Source organism: Pelodiscus sinensis, chromosome 2, assembly GCF_049634645.1.
Source record: "Pelodiscus sinensis isolate JC-2024 chromosome 2, ASM4963464v1, whole genome shotgun sequence".
Lineage (NCBI taxonomy): Eukaryota > Metazoa > Chordata > Testudines > Trionychidae > Pelodiscus > Pelodiscus sinensis.
In genome coordinates, this window is record NC_134712.1 from 251211575 (window position 1) to 251231328 (window position 19754).

Below are 19754 nucleotides of genomic sequence, written 5' to 3' on the forward strand. Positions count from 1 at the left end.
GTGTTCACAGGGGTACCTGTGTCGTGTGTGTGCATGTGTGTGTATGAGTGTGTGAGCAGTGTTTACAACACTACCTGTTTCAGGTGTGTGTCTGTGAGCTGTGTTCTCAGGGGTAGCTGTGTCATGTATGTGTGTGTGTGTGTGTGTGTGTGTGTGTGTGTGTGTGTTCACAGGGGTACCTGTGTCAGGTGTGTGTGAGTGTGTTTGAGCTGTGTTCTCAGGAGTACCTGTGTAAGGTGTGTGGTGGGGGAGCTGTGTTCTCAGCAGTACCTGTGTCCCGTACATGTGTGTGTGTGTGTGTGTGTGTGTGTGTGTGTGTGTGTGTGAGAGAGAGAGAGAGAGAGAGAGAGAGAGAGAGAGAGAGAGCTATGTTCTCAGGGGTACCTGTGTCAGGTGTGCGTATGAGCTGTGGTCACAGGGGTACCTGTGTCAGATGTGTGTGTGTGTGTGAACTGTGTTCTCAGGGGTACCTGTGTCAGGTGTGTGCGGGGGGACTGTGTTCTCAGGGATACATGTGTCAGGTGTGTGTGTGTGTGTGTGTGCGTGTGTCAGGTGTGTGTGGGGGGAAATGTGTTCTCAGGGGTACCTGTGTCAGGTGTGTGTGTGTGGGGGGCTGTATTCTCAGGGGTACCTGTGTCAGGTGTGTGGGGGGGGGCTGTATTCTCAGGGGTACCTGTGTCAGGTGTGTGTGAGGGGGACTGTGTTCTCAGGGGTATCTGTGTCAGGTGTGTGTGTGGAGGGGAGACTGTGTTCTCAGGGATACCTGTGTCAGGTGTGTGTGTGTGTGTGTGTGTGTCAGGTGTGTGTGTGTGGAAATGTGTTCTCAGGGGTACCTGTGTCAGGTGTGTGTGTGGGGGGCTGTATTCTCAGGGGTACCTGTGTCAGGTGTGGGGGGGCTGTATTCTCGGGGTACCTGTGTCAGGTGTGTGTGTGTGTGTGTCAGGTGTGTGGGGGGGCTGTATTCTCAGGGGTACCTGTGTCAGGTGTGTGTGTGTGTGTGTCAGGTGTGGGGGCTGTGTTCTCAGGGGTACCTGTGTCAGGTGTGTGTGTGGGGGGCTGTGTTCTCAGGGGTACCTGTGTCAGGTGTGTGTGTGTGGGGGCTGTGTTCTCAGGGGTACCTGTGTCAGGTGTGTGGGGGGGCTGTGTTCTCAGGGGTACCTGTGTCAGGTGTGTGTGTGGGAAGGGCTCTATTCTCAGGGGTACCTGTGTCAGGTGTGTGTGTGGGAAGGGCTCTGTTCTCAGGGGTACCTGTGTCAGGTGTGTGTGTGGGAAGGGCTCTATTCTCAGGGGTACCTGTGTCAGGTGTGTGTGTGGGGGGGGGGGGGGGGGAGCTGCGTTCTCAGGGCTACCCGGGTCCCAGGCGGGCGGTGGGAGCGGACGCTGCGCGGGTCAGCGGCCGGCCCGGAGGGGAGCCGGGGCGGGGCAGCGAGCGCCCGGGAGCCCGCAGAATCAGCGCCCTGTCTCTTTAAAGGCCCAGACACGGCCCCATCTGATGCGGCGGCTCCAATCAGCAGCCCTGGGCTCTGGCAGCAGCCGCAGCCGCCTCTGCTCCGCATTCCTCCCTCTTCCTAAGGGCTAACATGGCGATGGCAGGATGAGGATGAGGTGAAGCAGCAGCAGCAGCACAGACACACAAGCGGGGCAGAGAGCACAGCAGGGGGAGGGGCCTGCAGCAGAGCAAAGGAGAAAGCGGTGGGGGGGGGGGATTTAAAAAAAAAAAAAGCAAGCAAGCAACACCCCACCCAACATTTTCATGGAGAGCACAAATCCCCTGCAAGCAGAGGAGGATCAGGACTCCTTTGAGCTGAGACCCTTGCATCAAAATGGTAGAGCTGCAAACCTTTCCTTTCTCTCCTTCTTCCTCTCGTTGGTTTCTCCCAGCCCCCCCCCTCCTTTCCCCCGAAACTTGCCGAAATAATTGCACCCACGTTGGGGGTGGGGGATGGGGTGGGGGCTACCCAGAGGTGCATGGTTTATTTTATGTCTGTGCATGCTGCATCCACAGCCTGGGGGAGGGGGGATATACAGGTATGTGCCCACTATAAAGAGGCAGGGGAGTGGGAGCTTATTTCTGGGGGAAGGGGGCTGTTAAAAACCCCGGTGCCAGGGGAGGTGCATCTCTGTCTTTGGAAAGTGCATTTGCCAAGGGGGAAAGCTGGTGCCACAATAGCTGTCTGGTTGCATGCAAAGAGTTAAATTCCTTCATAGCGGGCTGATGCCTTTGCAAAGGATTAGGTCACAATCCAAGCATTTTAATTACAAGTTGATTTTTGTTAATGCCCTGCTGCCTCTCCTCTCCATGCAGCAATGACAGTTTTGCTTGTAGGTGGGTGCAAGAAACATAATGCCATCCTCCCCTGAGGCTCTTGAATTAGGAAAGGCAGCGGCGTGGGGCATGCGATTGGATTGGGGTCTTGAGTTCTGCTGGATTTGTTTGCCCTCCCCTGCATAACAGGAAAGGTGTCAGGAGTTGGTGGGACTTGCATTGGAGCTGGAGGGGGAGCGAAGGGAGGAAGGGGGTCAGATTTCTGCACACTCAAGGGCAAGAATCGGAACAGTGCAAACATAAAGGTGGCAGGGCGGGTGTATGTGTTAGACACCACCCGAGGTGGCTGTTAAGAGTTGCTGTGTTTGGTTGAGGGTTTATTTTGCAAAGGGGAGGGGGGGTTAGCAGAGCTGAGCAGAGATTGTTCTCTGGAATGTGGAAAATATTGAAGATGGATTTATTTCCCCCTCCTTGTGTTAATGCTGATAAGAGAATGAATTCATCAGCAGTTCCCCCTCATTTAGGTAACTTTCCTCCCTGCCCCTTCCCCTTCATGTATGTTTTAGGATTTTTCTTTGTCAGTCCTAAGTGCTGGGGAAAGTTCTCTTACCTTTTCTCGCAGTGCATAGTGTGCAGGTGTGTTGAGATGCGAAAGCCTTGAGGACCACAGGCTTGCTGAGCTGGGTGGCGGGAGGGGCAGGAATACTTCGGCATGGGTGGAACGCATGGAGTTGAATAGAGACCTATGTCTGTTCCCATACATTTTATTTTCCAGTCGCGTCTGATTTCGCAGGTTGATGTGCCGGTCGAGTGGAATACGATATTCTGTAATGGCTGACTCAGGGCTTCATTCTGAGTTCATGCTGGTGCGAACCAGACGTAACCACGGGGAAGTTGGGATGGGACCAGGATCCTGTCGCAGGTGCCTATGAATATGGATAGGCATTTCTCTCCCAAGTGGTGCTGTGCGGATCTGCGGGAAGTAGCTGCGCAGACTTGGCGGGGCTGGTTTCATTGGGGTTGATTTGGGCTCAGTCTGAGCAGCAACAAACTTCCTTGGACGTGGTGGGAGTTTAGGGTGGGCGAGGAGTGTAGGAGCTGGTCCCATCGTGGTAACAGTGGTGGGGACTTTTTCATCTGGGTAGTGCATCCTTGCAGAAAGCAGGCCTTAAACAAAGTGCTGCGATATGTAAACAGAAAGCAGATTCCCCTTATATAAAGAGGACTCCGCAAGGCCTTCTTGCAGTCTGCTGTGAATGAGGACAAGTAATCCACGGGTCGAACCAAACAAATACTCTCTAGCTCGTTCAGTAAAAAATGTACCATTCTGTGATTTCCAGCGTGATGGCACCGTGCCCGTAATAACACAGCCGGCCCTTTGAGTGGCTTTTAGGAAATGGCAAGAAAGTGCTAGGTTTGAAAATAATAACAACCTGGGCATATTAGTGTGACATTGATCTGGTGTGTGTGAGGTAATTATCGGGATGTGTCTAGCTCTTCCCTTGACAAACCTCCTGTTGAGTATGCTCAGCAGCCCATGTGGCAGCTCTGATCCTGCACTGGGGCACATACGGGGTCTGGGTGGCTGGTGGTGGGTAGAAGAGTCTGTCCATGATTAGTATTAGCTGACCCAGTGGCAATTTTACTACGGAAACCTCTTTATGATCCGCATTTAGAGCAGGCGTGGGCACCTGTGGCCCACAGGGGATTCTGCCTGTGGCCTGTGCACCTGTCTGCGCTACTCCCCCACACCCGAGCCCCAAGCTTCTTACTTCTCCCACTCCCGCCCAGCACTTTCAGAGTGCCATGAAGCTCTTTTGCTGGTGTTCAAGCTCTGGACGGGAGGGGGAGGTTCGTGGCGTTCCGGAAGCGCTGGGGGGCGAGGAAGAAGTGCAGGGCTCCAGGGCGCAAGAGGGGTGTGGAGGAAAGGGGCAGAGAGGGGATGTGCAGGCCACAGGTGGAACCCCAGTGGGCTGCAAGGTTACCCACCACTGGTGAAGTGGCCCACTCGCTGGGCTTGGTTGCCCATCTCTGATTTAGAAAGACACTCCCTGGTGATTTTGTCCCCAAGGGTGGAGCCTGTGAAGTTTTACACAACAAATATGACCCATGTTTTATGACTTTTTTCTTTAATAAATTGAAATCAGAGAAGCTGTTTTGGACCCTCAAGCTGCAGTCTTGGCTTTAATGTGCCTCTTCATGGGTGCTGGGCCCCGCCACACGGATTAGCTCAGGGATTGGTTTGGATTTAAGCATTCCCCCTGCAGAGTCTGCCATCCAAACACCAGCAATCCAGCTAAGCGCTTGAGAACTGGGCAGTGAAACTAACCAGTTGCATCACCCTGTGCAACCAGAGTTAGATTCAAAAAATGAACACACAGTGAAAAGTAAACTAGACTTTATTTTTAAAACAATCTGCTTTGCTCTCAAGATTATTAAATAACATAGGAAAGCTATCTTATGGGAAGAATTATTTTTAAAATCTTACTGTTCTTCTAATGTTATGTTTTTGGACCTGAAATAAAACTTTCCGCAGTGCAAATAATTCAGCCGCTAACATTCCTATTATTGCAATTTATTACATCACTTAGGTCTGGTTTTGAGCTAGAGTAAATGCAGTGGCACAAGCTTGTCTTGGCGTTTTCTCCAATAGCAGCCAGACAGACTTGTACAATCTTTTGCATCCTCCAAAATGCCGCTTATCTTTGTGCCCGTTGCAAAAAAATTACCGCAAATGTAATTGTTGTATATAGGAAACCCATGTAACAGTGTACAAAAATAACATGGCGCGCTGCCTTTTGAAATGTCTAGTGCCTGAGAGAAGTGGCGAGAATATTGCTTGTGAGGAGATGAAAAATTGGTTATTTTGAAGATACATAATGAATGGACAGAAGATCCGCTTAAGGAAAGTAAGAATATCCCTTTTTGCATATGAACTGAATGTGTCAAAACATCAGCCGTTCTTTGAATATCTTGCATGAAGCGCTTTTCGAATGCGCATATGTGATCCGCTGGATCTCGCTAGATGATCAAACTAATTGCTCTTCGGAGCTGTTGAATTTCAAGGTTTCGGCTTAGACAGGCATGGTGGGAGGAAGCATCACATGACCTCTTGCCTCTTTACGTATAAACTTTTTTAAAAAAAATGCACCTATACCTTATACACAAAGGCTGCGTCTAGACTGGCAAGTTTTTCTGCAAAAGCAGCTGCTTTTGCGGACAAACTTGCCAGCTGTCTACATTGGCCGCTTGAATTTCTGCAAGAACACTGACGATCTCATGTAAGATTGTCAGTGTTCTTGTGGAAATACTATGCTGCTCCCGTTCAGGCAAAAGCCCTCTTGCGCAAATCATTTGCCTAAGAGGGCCAGTGTAGACAACGCGGTATTGTTTTGTGCAAAAAAGCCCCGATGGCGAAAGTAGCGATCGGGGCTTTCTTGCGCAAAACCGCGTCTAGATTGGCACGGACGCTTTTCTGCAAAAAGTGCTCTAGACGCTCTTTTCTGCAAATGCTTTTAACGGAAAAACTTTTCCGTTAAAAGCATTTGCGGAAAATCATGCCAGTCTAGACGTAGCCAAAGAGTAAAATGGGGAAACTCGCTTCTCTCTCTCTGACTTGTGTCTCAAACTCCAACGAAGGCCCTGCTCATGCAGAAGCTGTACACGTGCCGTAACCTTCTACCCTCGAGTAGTCACCATGGTGGCATGGATGAAGCTGCAGGACAACCATGACAGCATAATGCTGTGCCTTTTCGGGCCTGATCCTGCATCTATCCATGCTTGTGACAAAGCTCTGTTTGCTTAGAGCTGAAATATTGTTTGTGTGGAGAACAGAGGTGTTGGGGAAAACAGGTTTTTTCTGTAGTTATTTTCTCCCTTCCTTTGTGGTCTATATTTTTTTTCTTGCCCCTTCCCTCTTCTCCCTGAACAATATCAGTCATGATAAAACCTCTTCTGAGGCCTGGTTAGACCCAGCGGTGAAGCTGCGAGCCCAGACAGAGTGGTGCATGTGAGTGCTGGGGGGACGAGACAGGTGTCACAAGCCAGATGCTCAGAGGCCTCGCCTTCGCCCTGTTGAAATCAGAGAGTTTTGCCTCGGCCTCCGTGGGAACAGACTCGGTCCTGGGAGAGTTTGGCCCCCGCCCTGGGAGTTTTTGGTCCACGAAACCCCCTTCGGAAAGAAAAGGATTCTCGGTCCGAATTGGAACTGCTCATAGTCTCTTCTAGCAAATAGGACCAGCAATGATCTGGTCTGTGCAGGGTGCATGGCAAGTCAGGGGCTCTTGAAGTCGAATTCTGCCTCTAATTCCCTCATGTCGGTAAGCCCTTGATCCAGCTTGGGCACGTGCTTAGTTCTAAGCAGGTGTGTAATGCCCCTGAAATGGAGGGCGCTGTTCACGGGTGTGCAGCTAGGCCAGAAGTCCCCAAACTGTGGGGCAGCCCGGAGGAGTGTTTGAAAGGGCACAGCTGAGGCATGGGCCAGCCCCTACAGGGGGGCCTAGAGGGAGTGCCTCCTAGCTCCGCTGCTGGTCCCAGTTGTGGCCCCGACATCATGAACCTTATCCATGTCTCCTCCCCTCCCCCCACAGGGCCAGGGTCCTGCTTCCAGCTTGGGAGAGGAGAGCACGGAGACCAGCTAAACACATGCTTAAGTTCTTTGCTGGCTGCTCTGCCCTTCCATTCCCCCAGTTGTACAATGGAAGAAACAGTCTGTATTTGCCTCACAGAAGGGCTCGCAAGATTATTTCATGCCTCAGTGGAAGTATGTAGCATCCCCGTTTATTATGCACGTGTTCTGTATGATCGGGCAGCCACGAACCCCGACGCTGAGGAGTAGGTCAAAGGGTAAGCAGCAGCTGGAATTAAGCCGGGACACTGAGCTAGGGGTGGGGTGAATTGGGGAAGGTCGCTCCTTTGCAGAACTGCTGTTTGACAGGAGCTGATGGGGGATAGGGAAGGAATTAAGCGCCAGGGCAAACGCTTTGAGCCAGGTGTGCAGAGTGGCTAATTGCAACTAAGAAGAGAGAGCCTTTTTCATATTGCCTCTTCCGGTGCCATGCAGCAGTCCGGCCTTTTCTGTGGAGCAAGGATTAATAATCGATCTGATGAATGCCTCTCTTTCAGAGTTGCTGAATTTGCTAGACAGGGACAATAAAAAATAAGTTCCTTGATTTTTTTTATGTGCCTTCATCAATTGTTAAACCGCTGGCTGGCAGCGGCTGGAAGGAGGACTAGATCGTCTTCCAAATACATCTTTAAAGGGAAGCACAGTCTGATTTGCATACCTTGGTAGACAGTCAGGTGGGAGGCTGGTTTTCAGAGCCCGGCGGTTAGAGGTGGAAAATACCGATTAGGTTAATTCCATTCCACTCCAAGGGCATGTGCAGTGCCCACGTAAAGACATATCCAATATTAAATTAATACTGTGGCTGATCTTAGCAAACTGGTGAGTCAGTCCTATTAGCAGCATTAGCCCAAGGTGAGATTAAAATGATGATAAATGGTGTCAATAGCTGAGACACATTCTTGTTCCGGGACAGCAAGTTCTAGAGGAGACCAAAGGCCTTATGGAAACTGCAGATCGGATGCTTTTACCTGACATGCGCTGTGCTGCAGCTGTGTGGCCGGGGGATTCTGGGCGCAGTTTTTCAGCACGGTAGCAATCTTGTGGCTCTAAATTAGTATGTGTAAGCCACCAGATAACAGATCTGGGCATGCACTGGCATCTAGCCCTAATCAGAGCCCTAATTAGGTTTGTCCAAATCTTTGAAGATGGAGACAAACTAAGAACCCAAGAATAGCCAGACTGGGTCAGACCAATGGTCCATCTAGTCAAGTATTCTGTTTTCCAGCAGTGGCCATGCCAGCTGCTTCGGAGGGAATGAACAGAGCAGGGAATCATCAAGTGATCCCACCCCTGTCTTTCCAGACAAACAGAGGCTAGGGACACCATTGCTACCCATCCTGGCTAGTGGCTAATAGCCACGACCTATCCACCATGAATGTATCTAGCCCTCCGTTTTCTGAGGTTTTTTTTTTTTTTTTAAACCTGGGGTGTGAATGTAGCCAGTCCTTTTAAAGCAAATACTCCAGATTGTTCTCAGTTGTGATGCTGATAAGCAGCAATGGAAAGCCAACCACCAGTTGGGTCCCTGTTCCCTGGGAGTGACGGGAAGGGAGCGCCCTGTGCGTTCGAGACGTCTTTGTCTTGTGAAGGGTCTTGGAACCCAGAATGCCGAGCCTGGTGCAACTCCAGAGCTAGAGGAGCTGTTACGCCTGGTTTCTGGCGGGCGCAAGGAAGGAATTCTCTCTCCTTTGCCCTTGCAGCCTTGTGCATAGCTTCCTGGGCTAGTAGCGGAGAGAGCACCGGGGAGGTGGAGGAGGGGAAGGAGTCAGAGGAGCCAACCCAAGATAGCTGGGCCTAACCCAAAACAGCTAGGCTACTCTGCTGCCAAAAGCGGCCCCTTTGTCCAGCTCGCTGGTGGTTCCCAGTGGCCAGCGGCTCTGTAAGAAGACAGTGAGCGTTCAGTCCTACCACGTCCTTTAGTTCTCCCTTTTACTTCCTGTCCCCGGCATCTGTTCCGGCGTAAGCCATTGTACCACCTTGAGCTGACCTCTAGAGGAACTGGCGTTTCTCTTCTGAGATTTCATACCCTGACTAGCCAGTGGCTGAAATGAAAAGTGGCACCCCTGACTGAGCACCCTGGAACCACAGTCTCCTGCTTCCCAGCAGGGAGAATTACAAAATGAAGGCAGAAGGGGGTAAGATTGTCCTCATTAAATATCTGAGCCGGGGCGGGGACTGCCTGGGAGGGAGAAGAGCTGCATAAGCAGAAGGGCAGGGCTGGCACAAGAACAAATAAATGGGTGACCAGAATGTGTGGCTGGCAGTCACAAGAAGGTTTCCAACCATCAGAGGGATGAGGTTCCTTGAACAGCCTCCCCGTAGGAGCAGCAGGGGCAAGAAACCTCACTGGTTTTGAGACGGAGCTGGATCAGCTTTGTGAACAGGATGATATGACAGGGTTGCCTGTCAACCTGTGGAACTCATTGCCAAGGGATGATGTGATGGCCAAAATTATAGTGGGGTTTAAGAATGAGATAAGTACCTGGGGGAGGGATAGGTCCATCAGTGGCTGCCAGCCAACATAAGAACATAAGAGCGGCCGTATTGGGTCAGACCAAAGGTCCATCTAGCCCAATAGCCTGTCTGCTGACAGTGGCCAGCACCAGGTGCCTCAGAGAGGGTGGACCGAAGACAATGATCAGTGATTTGTCTCCTGCCATCTTTCTCCAGCCTCTGACAAACAGAGGCCAGGGACACCACTTCTATCCCCTGGCTAATAGCCTTTTATGGACCTAACCTCCATGAAATTATCTAGCTTCTCTTTAAACTCTGTTATAGTCCTAGCCTTCACAGCCTCCTCTGGCAAGGAGTTCCACAGGTTGACTACATGCTGTGTGAAGAAGAACTTCCTTTTATTAGTTCTAAACCTGCTACCCATTAATTTCATTTGGAGTCCTCTAGTTCTTCTATTATGGGAACTAATAAATAACATGGTCGTCATTCCATGATCCAGGTGTCCCTCACTCCTGATTGTCAGAAGCTGGGATTGGACAGCCAGGCATTGATCCCTCACTGACTGCCTGCCTGCCATCTGAAGCACCTGGCATTGCCCGTTGTCGGCAGATAGGATACTGGGATAAGTGGAATATTTCTCTGACCCAATATGGCCGTTCTTTTGATAGCAAGAGACGGGATTAGTGAGCCAGGAGGTCCCTTTCTGCCTTAGGTAGCTTTCAGCAAACATAGCCTAAGCATGTGTTAGTGGCTGTGCAGCTGTTGGCCAGCTCGATACCGTTAGGGTGTGTCTACACAGCACCCTAAACTCCAAAATAAGATATGCAATTTGTGCTATGCAAATTGCGTATCTTATTTCAAAATAGCTTATTTTGAAATTTGGCACGTCTACCCAGCGCCGAATTTCAAACTAATGCTCTATTTCGAGCCGTCCCTTAACCCTTGTGCAATGAAGTTTACTGGGATGGTGAAATAGCACGCTCATTATTTCGAAAAATACTTCGAAATAATGGGCAGTTTGTGTAGACATGGGGTAGCTGTTTCAGGATACCTCTGGTATCCCAAAATAGCCGTGAAGTGTAGACGTAGCCTTAGTGGGCCCACTGCCCTATGTCTACACTGCCAGTGGCCATCTCATTGGAGCACATGTAGACTGGGATGAAGCTAGCACACAGAGCAGCTGTAGTGTAGACACAGCAGCCCGGGCTAGCTTGTATGTACTCTGGCAGGTAGCCCATGCCAAGTCTCATCCCCTGTGTCTACGCAACATGTGCGACTGTGCTCGTTAGATGAAAGCCAGCATGGGCATATGCTCTACCTATGTGGCAGTCACCCCTTCTCTCGCCGTGTAGACATAACCTAGGTATGTGAACATAGGACTAAAAATACTAGTGACAGCACGTATTTTCAAGAAATCCCCTCTCCTGCTTGTTGATGGGGGGTGTCCAGAAAAATTGAATCATTCATTTTTCACAAAAAAAATCTATTTTCCATTTCCCTTTGCCTGACTTTTTGTGTTCCTGGGTGTTTTCTAGCCAGCTCTGGCAGTAAGTTCCTCTTGGTAAAAATGCAAGAGAAAGTTTGACACGAGCCTCTTTAGTAATTAAGGCAACAAACTTGGTAAAGTTTTCACAAGTGCCTAAGTGAGCTAGATGCATGAGTCACATTGATTTTTTCCCAATATGGGTTATGCACCTAAGTCACTTGGGTGCCCTTGGAAAATCTCACCCTCTGGTTCCAGCCTGACCAACCAGTGCTGCTCCGGTTCTCTATAGGCCCTTCGTGTAAGTTGGATGCAGCTTTTAAATCACTGCCCTAACTTGGACCCCTGTCCAGCTCTGGGCAGAGGGCCCAAGGACTTCCTTTGTCTGCCAGCTGCTCTGTGGATTAGACGATTCTTAGCTCTGGGTATGCTGTGAGTGCCTGTTTTGACGTGACTGACTTGGTTTGGCCTCTTGGTGAGGGAGGATGTCGCACGCTGCCTCTGGCCTCGCTCTCAGACACATCTGGGCTTAATAACGCCACGCTGATCTGCCGAGAGAGCAAGTTCTCGATGCCTCCTTGCAGCGAAATGAATGTGCTGGGATTCGCCAGGATGAAGGGCAGAGTCATGCGTCTCGTTGACTGCCCGATATGAGCAGACAGCCAACACAGGATAAGGGACAGGTGCCTTCCAGGACTGCATTACATTCCTCAGCAGTAGGACCATGAATCTGTAAGAGCCACTGCCATATCCTCCTCTTAAATCCTTCCTTAAAATTGTCCCGAGCTGTGATGCCCACGAATTTCATCTGCTTGGCATTGATTAGGCAGCGGTGCAGGGTGGCAGGCTGGAGTCGGTCCGCCAGGGGAGCCGGTTTAAAAACACAGCTGGCTGCGCCACCCCGTGCTGCTGAGCAGACCCTGTCCACAGGGGTAAAAGCTCTCCGCGGACAGCGGGTGCTCCGTGGCAGGCTGCCGTGTGTGTGTGTGTGGGGGGGGGGGGGGGGGGGGGGGAGAGGAATGCAGCACTAGGGAGCTGGTGCTGGAGTGAACCAGCTTTTATGCTGGCTCCCCGCAGCACTGGCTCCTGCCTGTTTCCTCTACCTCTGTAGAAGGCAGCGGAGGTAGGGTGGGGGGCAGGCAGGTCCGCGGAGCCAGCTAGCACGTACAGGGAGCCTGTTTGAAAACTGGCTCCCTGCTCATCTCAGCTCCAGCCTCTCTCTCCCCCCCCCCCCCCATCCTCCATGCTGCTGCAGGTGGATCTGGGGCTGGTGTGGAGTTGCCTTTTAATCCAGCTCCTCACAGGCACTGGCTCCTGCTTTTCTCTTCCCCCCCTCCCCCCCCCCATTGCCTCTGATATAAGGGGAGGGGAGTGTGTGTAGTCCACAAGGTTATCTGATAAGCTCAGGCTTATCGGTTAATCGTGTAGTCGTCTACATGCTGACAACCCTGCACCCTAGTACAGAGAGTAAGATCCTGACTAGAAGGGGGGTTTGCAGGACCGGCCCTTGGGTTTCGCTCCACAAGGGCTCACAGTCTTTCGTTCCACCTCCCCTTGCCCTGATTCTGAATTCTGGATACGCTCAGAGATCTCGCAGTCAAATTCAGTCTGGCTCTCTGAGTTCACAGCTGACTCCTGTGCTGAAACCAGGCAGCTCTGAGGACATGAGTGTTGCGTTGCTGCAAACCCCGTCTGTTGGCTCCAAGAAGGAGCCTTTTTCTTGAAGCCGGCGGGTGGTTCGCCTGTCTAATGGAAGCGGGCACTCTCCGTGTGATCGCCACGTCCTTGGAGAGAGGGGAACACAGCTCTAGTTCATGTCCCTAGGGACAGCAGGACTCCGGGGTTCTCAGCTGGGCACCGTCTGGCAGGGCTGCATTTGCTCGCTACCGGCTCCCCAGCCGGCGGGTGGTTGGTAGGATGATGGGCCGAGGGTGGCGGTGAGTGTCCATTTTGCCCCGCTCGTCCTGGGCTGCGTGTGCTGTGGCTGTCTCTGTAGTGGGGGGAGGGAGGCGAGGATCGTGTTAAATGCGCTGTGACTTTCGCAGATTCCCTGACGTGGCCCAGGCTGCGAGAGGCTGGGCCCCGCGTCCCTTCCCGGCCCATCGCTTTTCAGCACAGCCTATGCCAGGAGATGCCTCTCCCCCACTAGCCTTGGCCCGCCTTCCATCAGGGCTGGCTGGTGAGGGGGAGCTGGCCTCTCGCTCAGACTCCTGGCCCGCGGCCCAGGTGGGGGATGTTAGGGTTGGGTTTTGTCCTCGCTTCCCCCCGGGTCTCCCTCCGCTGGTTTGGCTCAGTCTGTTAGGGGCCGTGGAAGGCAAAACTCCCCTTCGTTGCGCTCTGTGGGGCCTTTGCTGCAGCCCCGTAGCACGTGGCTCTCCACCCCACCCACCCAGCCATTGGGGAGAGCAGAGGGACCGGGACCTGCCCCGGCCTGAGAGCCCACGAACGGGCGGGTGAAATAGGAGGGATCCCTGCACCTTTTGGGCTCTGTCTCTGCTGGCCGCCTCCCTTAACGTGCCCCATGAATGGTAGCAGCGGGGGCTGCGCCTGTGAGACGGCGCGTCGCAAGGGTGCAGGCCCCGTGTCGTTTCGCTCGGCACCGAGCTGCGCTCTGCCGGCCTGGTCCAAACTCCCCGGGATTTTGCCCGTGGCCTGGAAGCCAAGGCAGCTTCTTAAGGGCAGCCACGTTGAGCGCTGGTGTAGCAGTGCAACTTCAGGCTCCTACCCTACCCTGACTGGGCTCTTGACGTTCCAGGGACGAAGTCGAGGTCTGACCTCTGACTCTCCCTTATCATTGGTCTCAGTGCCTCTGGGTTACACTTACAAGGCCCCATGTCGGGGGAGGGGGGGAAAGGGGTTCACAGCCCCCATGCCTATGGGCTGCCGAGCATCACAGTGCATGGGCTGTGGCCTCCTCTTCCCGTTTGTGCCAGCCTGAAGCAGAGGGACAGTCCTTTGCCCCTCCCCGGTCCTGTAAACCTGTGTTTCCCCAGTGGCGTTCTGTGGGAGCCCCAGGGTTCCAGGAAGGGAAAATAAGGGTTCTGCGAGAAAATTCCATTACAGTCACACTTCATGATTTAAAAAAAATATATATGCTGTGATTTTTGTTTTTAAATATGCGCAATTAAACTCCGCGTTGATCTCGTGGCCTTGTTTCGCATTTGTTTATTATTATCCTTACGTATTTGTGGTCTACTTTTTCAGCTCCATATATTAGATGGTTATTAGGGGTGCCGCGAAATTCTTTTGTGTTTAAAAGGGTTCCACGGCCAAACAAAATTGGGAAACGCGGAAAACCAGCACGACTTGCCAGCACTCGTGCTTGGTGCGCTGACCAACAGGCAGAGCAACTCTTTCTCCACCGCTCGCCTGACTCTGCCTTCTCCCCTTCAGTCCTTCCTTCCCAGCCAGCTGCTGCTCCTGCCTTCTCGGTCTCTCTCTACCACTGGCCTCTCCACGAGGGGGATCGGTTAGGAGAAGGTTTTGGGGAGCCAGGCAGCTTCCGGTGGTAGAGGGCGGGACACACCTTCTGCCCTTGAAGACTAAAAGGCCGGGGGAGAAAACGCAGCTGTTAGCCAGAGGGGAAGGTGGGCTGGCATGGGCTGGGCTGGAGAGCCTGCAAGAAGCAGCCGCTGGTGGCCAATAGTGGGGAGCACGGGGCAGCTGCCTCAGGTCCGGTGATTTAAAATGGCCCAGCAACAGCTGCCCCAGGCCATTCAAATTGCTGCTGTTGCAGAGGTGGCCATGAAGGGTTACTTGGGGGAGTCTGGTTCCCTAGACCCGCTCCTTTTGCCTGAGGCCCCATCCCTTCTGGGGGCCAGGGCCCTGCATATCAGAAAGCCCCGACAGTTCCTTTCTCCTCTGCTCTTCACCCCGGCTGACTCCTCTCCCAGTGCTTTCAGCTCCAGTGCTCCACACACGAGGGATGTAAAATCCCGGTTACGTGGTTAACCGGTTAACTGCGGTGGGGGGCCACTCCAGCCTGGCCAGGCTCATTAGCTTCTCCAAGAGGCTGCGCCGATGGTGCACAAGAACCCAAACTGGGTACCCTCATGTAGCCCAGAAGGGAGGGTTGGAAGGCTGGTTGGATGGAGGGAAGAGGGAGTATTTGGGAGGGTACGGCTGTTATGGTGGTGGTGGCTAAGGTTTGGTCTACACCTAAAAGTGCAGCTGCGGCAGGAGCACAGGGAGCGAGCTGTCCTAGCACTGTCGCCTGGTTCACACTGGCCTTTTACAGCACTGTAACTTGTTGCACTCGGGTGGAGAGGGTCACGCCCCTGAGCCAGAAAGTTACAGTGCTGTAAAGTGCCAGGGTAGACTTTACCTGATTATTGGGACCAGAGTCGTCATTGTCAGTATGATTTCACTGCTGACAGCGTCTGCTTCCCATAGGTACCTGGGGGCTTAGAAAAGAGTGGGGGGAAAAAAAGTGGCAAATCGGGCAGTACCTGTTTACAGGACACCCCACCTGTAGTGCCAAGCATTGAATTGACTATTGCATGCTCTTTGGGGCAAGGGACATCTTGGTGCTGAGGGAATACAAATAAGTTACTATGTCGAGAGACTGTCCTGCAGGATCGGGCCTCTAAGTTATCTTCGCTCTGGCCCCTAAAGGAATAGCCAAGAGTGGGGCCGTTCGACTGGCTTGCCTGCCTGGTTTTGGGAGGGGGCCTGTACCGGCCTCTTAAGCGCGAGCTGGCCATGAGCGGAGAAGTCGGAGCGAAAAGCCGGCCCTGCCATCCCGGATTGTTTCTCTGGCTCCGACCACAACAAAGCGTTATTGTGGCTTGGCTGCCCCGGGCTGTCCGTGCAGAATAAAAGGAGAATGATACACAGAAGAGCTGGCGAGGGAACAGGGCTTAGAACAAAAAATGTAACCGACCCTAGTTAACCCTGTGCCGATCACGCTGCTGCGGGCGCTCCCAGAGGGAGTCAAGGGATAACATTCCTGCCTCCAGCTGGGTCCAGGCCTGCGGCAGAACAAGCTTTCTTGGATAAACTAGCCCCACCGCAGCCCCAGCTGTGCTTGACTCTTTCCCCTGTTGGATCCCCCCGAAGAGGCCTCCTGGCTTTGCTGAGAGGCTAGGCGGGATTGCAGCAGGCCTGTCGGTCTCTGCGGGGCTGGCAGCTCGTGTGCATCCCAGACCCGCCTGGTGCAGACTGCAGAGCGCGCTCTGACTCACGGCGCAGGCCACTCTTCTCAGGGCCTGCCCCGTGACCCTGTCAGAAGAGAAGGGCTTGTCCTGGCTTTGAAACCCTGGGAGGGTCGGACCTGAAGAGCCGGGGGAGCCGAGTCCCCTGGAGCAGAGTGTTCTCCTGCAGTTCACCTCCAGTAGTCAGTGCCTTCCTGCACGTGTCTCCCAGCTGGCGGGGGCGGGGAGGACTGACCCTCTGTGGGTCACTGTCCTTCCTTCCCTCCTGCAGCTCTGCCTGAGTACGGCGAGTCTAACCCAGTTCCCCCTCGCTCCGCAAAGCGGTCGGGGAGAGGAGCCAGTGCTTGGGGGAGAGCTAAAAAGCTGGGGAGAGGGACTAAAAAGGAGGAGCTAGGGGAGAGCTAAAAAGCAGAGGCACAGCAATCCCCCGTCTCGACTAATCGAGTAGCCGATGGAAATTCCATCGATTATTCAGTTAGCTTCCTCACCGCTATTTAACATCCCTATTTACAACATCAGGCACCGCAGTGCCCGGGTGTCACCACGCAGAGAAAAGAGCCGCTGCCGACTTTCTAATGTGGACCCTGTCATTCTGAATGATAGTGGTTGGACTGGAGAGCTGGTCCCTGCGTTTCCGGGGCTAGGACATGGAACATCATAAATAAGCCATTGTCCGTCTGAAATGTTACTTTGTGCTGACGTTGCTTCTGCTTTCACTGTAGCCTGGTGTAAAACAAGGGCAGTGTTTAGAGCAGGGGGTCTCGGACTTCTTTGCACTCGCTGCCCCTTTCTGACAAGGGATGTAAGCGACTAGTTGAGTGACTACTTGACTACATACTCCCCCCCACTCCACCGCTCGCCTGCTGCCTCTGTATTAGAGGCAGCAAGGGGAGAAAGGAAGCAGGTGCTGGGGGAAGCCGGCTTAAAAGTGGTGCGGGGAGGGGGGCGCAGGGGAGGCAGAGCTGCAGCAGTCTTGGGGGTGGTGCAAGCTGGGACTGTTCAATCCCGGCTCACATCCCCAGGAGCTAACCCCATTAGCCCTGCTGGGCTCTCACTACATTTCAAGTGCAAAGCCACATCAGAAGTGCCCCTCCCCCCCATTAACTGATTGAGTAGTCGATGGAAATTTCATCGACTACTTGATTAGTTAATTAACCGATACTTAACATCCCAACCTCTGACGTCAAAAATGACTTCACAACCCCAAGAAGGGGGACCAAAGCTTTAGCCGTACTGCCCCCGGGGTGGGGGGCAGAGACCAAGCCGCATTGCTGTGGGCCGAGGGTCCAAAGCTAACGCTCTAGATCTGTAGCCCCAGAAAGGGGTCCTGCAACTGGAGTTCTGCCACCCAGGGCTGGAGCCCTTTGGTTGTGCATGGTTGATGTGACCCCCTCACCCCCTCCGGAAGATCTCTGAACTCCGAGAACCGCTGGTCTCAAGCGCTCAAATGGTGTGGATCAAATTGCTTTACCTGTTCCTCTCAAACTGCTGTGGGGCAAGAGGGGTGCTTCCCAGTGGCTTGCACTAATACCCGGCACTGATCAACGCAGGCTTGTGTATTCCAGTGTGCACACCTGCTCTCTCCCCCCGCTCCCTCGCAGTCAGTGTGCACATGGGATCTGTGTGCCCGGCGTTGTCAGCACAAAAACGCAGGCAGGTGGCGAAATGTGCCTTTGTCCCAAAGCGCTCTGCCGTGCCACACGGCCTGGCTGGTATCGAGCCTGATTACTCTGGGCTGTGGGGGCGAGACCATCTGGGTGGGCGGAGGTTGCAGGATCGGCCCTGCAGCTTTCCCAGGAGCGAGTGGAGGCGGCTGGTTCGGATGCCGAGCGTGGCAGCGCTGCGCCGTGTGAGGGGAGCGAGAAGCATCTGAAACAGCAGGCGGGATTTCCGGAAGCTGAGTGTAATTCCCTAAGTTGCGCTTAAAAGATCCCGAGGCAGCCAACCCCTTTCAGCCAGCCAGCACCCCGAAGATATCTTCCAGGCCTCACCGCCCTGTGCAGCGCCATCTTCCCGGCCCGAAGCGTCCTGAACGAACACGCCTAGCTCAGCACTCGTGAGTGCAGGCAGCTGCTGGGGGTGCCTCACTCGAGGTGGAGTATGATCCTGCGTCTGGCAGGCCCCTGGACTAATCCCCTAGTGCAGTATGGAGACAGCTGGTGGACCTGGACCACACAGCTTCTCTCTGGGAATACGTCACAGTTTCCTCTGTCACCTGCACAAGCTGAGCTGGAAGTTACTAGCGTAGGGCTGGCCCTGGGGTCATCCAGGCATGTCACCTGCCCTCCTTGTGCCTCGGTTTCCCCGTCTCCCAGAGCTTTGTGCTCTTATGTGGCAAAGGTCTGGGAGAGCTGTTGCTGGTGCCCTCCAGAGGACGGACAGACAGACAGACAGCTGCTGCCATGCAGGGTTTTGGCTACACCGGGGAGGGCAGAATTTTGGACCACTCACCCCAGACTAGGTTGTGGAGGGGGAGAGGAAAGGACCAGCTGGCTGGAAGATAGCGCTGCTCTGATGGGAGATGCTCAGAGTAGGGCAAAGAAAGCCTCAGCATGTAAGGAAGGCCTGGAAAGGTTGGGATGCGGTGTAGCTGCCACAGTGTGGATTTGAACCTGGGACCTCTGGAGCTTAGTATAGGAGCCTCTATATTCAGCCAGCGGGGCTCTAGACTTGCAATTCCAGCCCTGCTCTGCCTCAAAATATACAAGCCCTTAAGATCTTGATCTTAGCCAACTCCAGTGGCTGGGAGTTGAAGCTAGATACATGCATGCAGGCTGGAAATAAGGCATAATTTTTTTTGAGAGAGAGAGTAATTAACCATTGGAGCAATTTATCAAGAGACTTGTTAGATTTTCCATCACTGGCCATTTTTAAATGAAACTCGGACATTTTTCTAGATCAGCTGTAGTGATTATTTTGTGGGTATTCTCTGGCTTATGTTTATACTGGAGGTCAGACTAGATCACAGCGGTCCCTTCTGCATTTGAAATCCTTGCCTTTCAAGGGCTGGGTCAGTCTTAGTGTTTGTATCATGATCTAAGTAGGAGATTCTATATGCTGATGCAATATTATTACTTAATAAACTCACAGCAACAGGGCTAGCTGCTATCCCCTGGCTGGAATTCTAACCCTCTCACAGGAGAGGATGGCAAATGATAAAACACCGGCACGATCTGATCTGAAACAGTCAAATGAAAAAGAGTCCCTTTCAATTACACCATGTAATGGCAGACAGCTACAAAGTGTCAAGTTTTTAAAGTGCTTATATATCAATGCTCGAAGTCTAAGTAAAACCATGGGTGAACTAGAGTGCCTCGTATTAAAGGAGGCTATTGATATAATAGGCATCACAGAAACTTGGTGGAATGAGGCTAATTAAGGGGTCACAGTAATATATCCGAAGGATAGAACAGGCTGTACTGAGTGCGGGACGGGAGGGAATAGTACCATCTGTGAAAAAGTCAAATGAGGTAAAAATAATAAAAGAACCATATTGTACCATAGAACAGTGGTCACCAACCAGTCGATCGGGATCTACTGGTAGATCTTGGAGCCTCTGGCAGGTGATCCTGACTGGTTTGGCCAAGAGGCTATCAAGTGCCAGCACTTCAGCTGCTCCTTACCCGCACTGCTGTGCATCTCCTGCCCTTTGCCTTGGAGCTGCCTACCCCCAGGATCCTCCTGCTTTCGGGGCAGGGCAGGGAAAGGAAAGGAGGGGCGCTGATGTCGAAGTGCCCTCTCCCACTCTGTATCCTTTTGCCACAGAGCAGA

General features: G+C 52.8%; 1 protein-coding gene across 2 annotated transcripts in view; it reads left to right on the top strand.

Annotated features, from left to right (window-relative positions):
* The first annotated feature begins 1623 nt into the window (after nucleotides 1–1623).
* Nucleotides 1624–19754, top strand: part of ZBTB47 (zinc finger and BTB domain containing 47) — an 84303-nt gene continuing 66172 nt past the window's right edge. For both annotated transcript variants that reach the window (XM_075922895.1, XM_075922896.1), the window contains exon 1: nucleotides 1624–1826. In XM_075922895.1, the coding sequence (XP_075779010.1) occupies nucleotides 1824–1826 (3 nt within the window). In that variant the 5' untranslated portion in view covers nucleotides 1624–1823. The remainder of the gene's footprint in view (nucleotides 1827–19754) is intronic.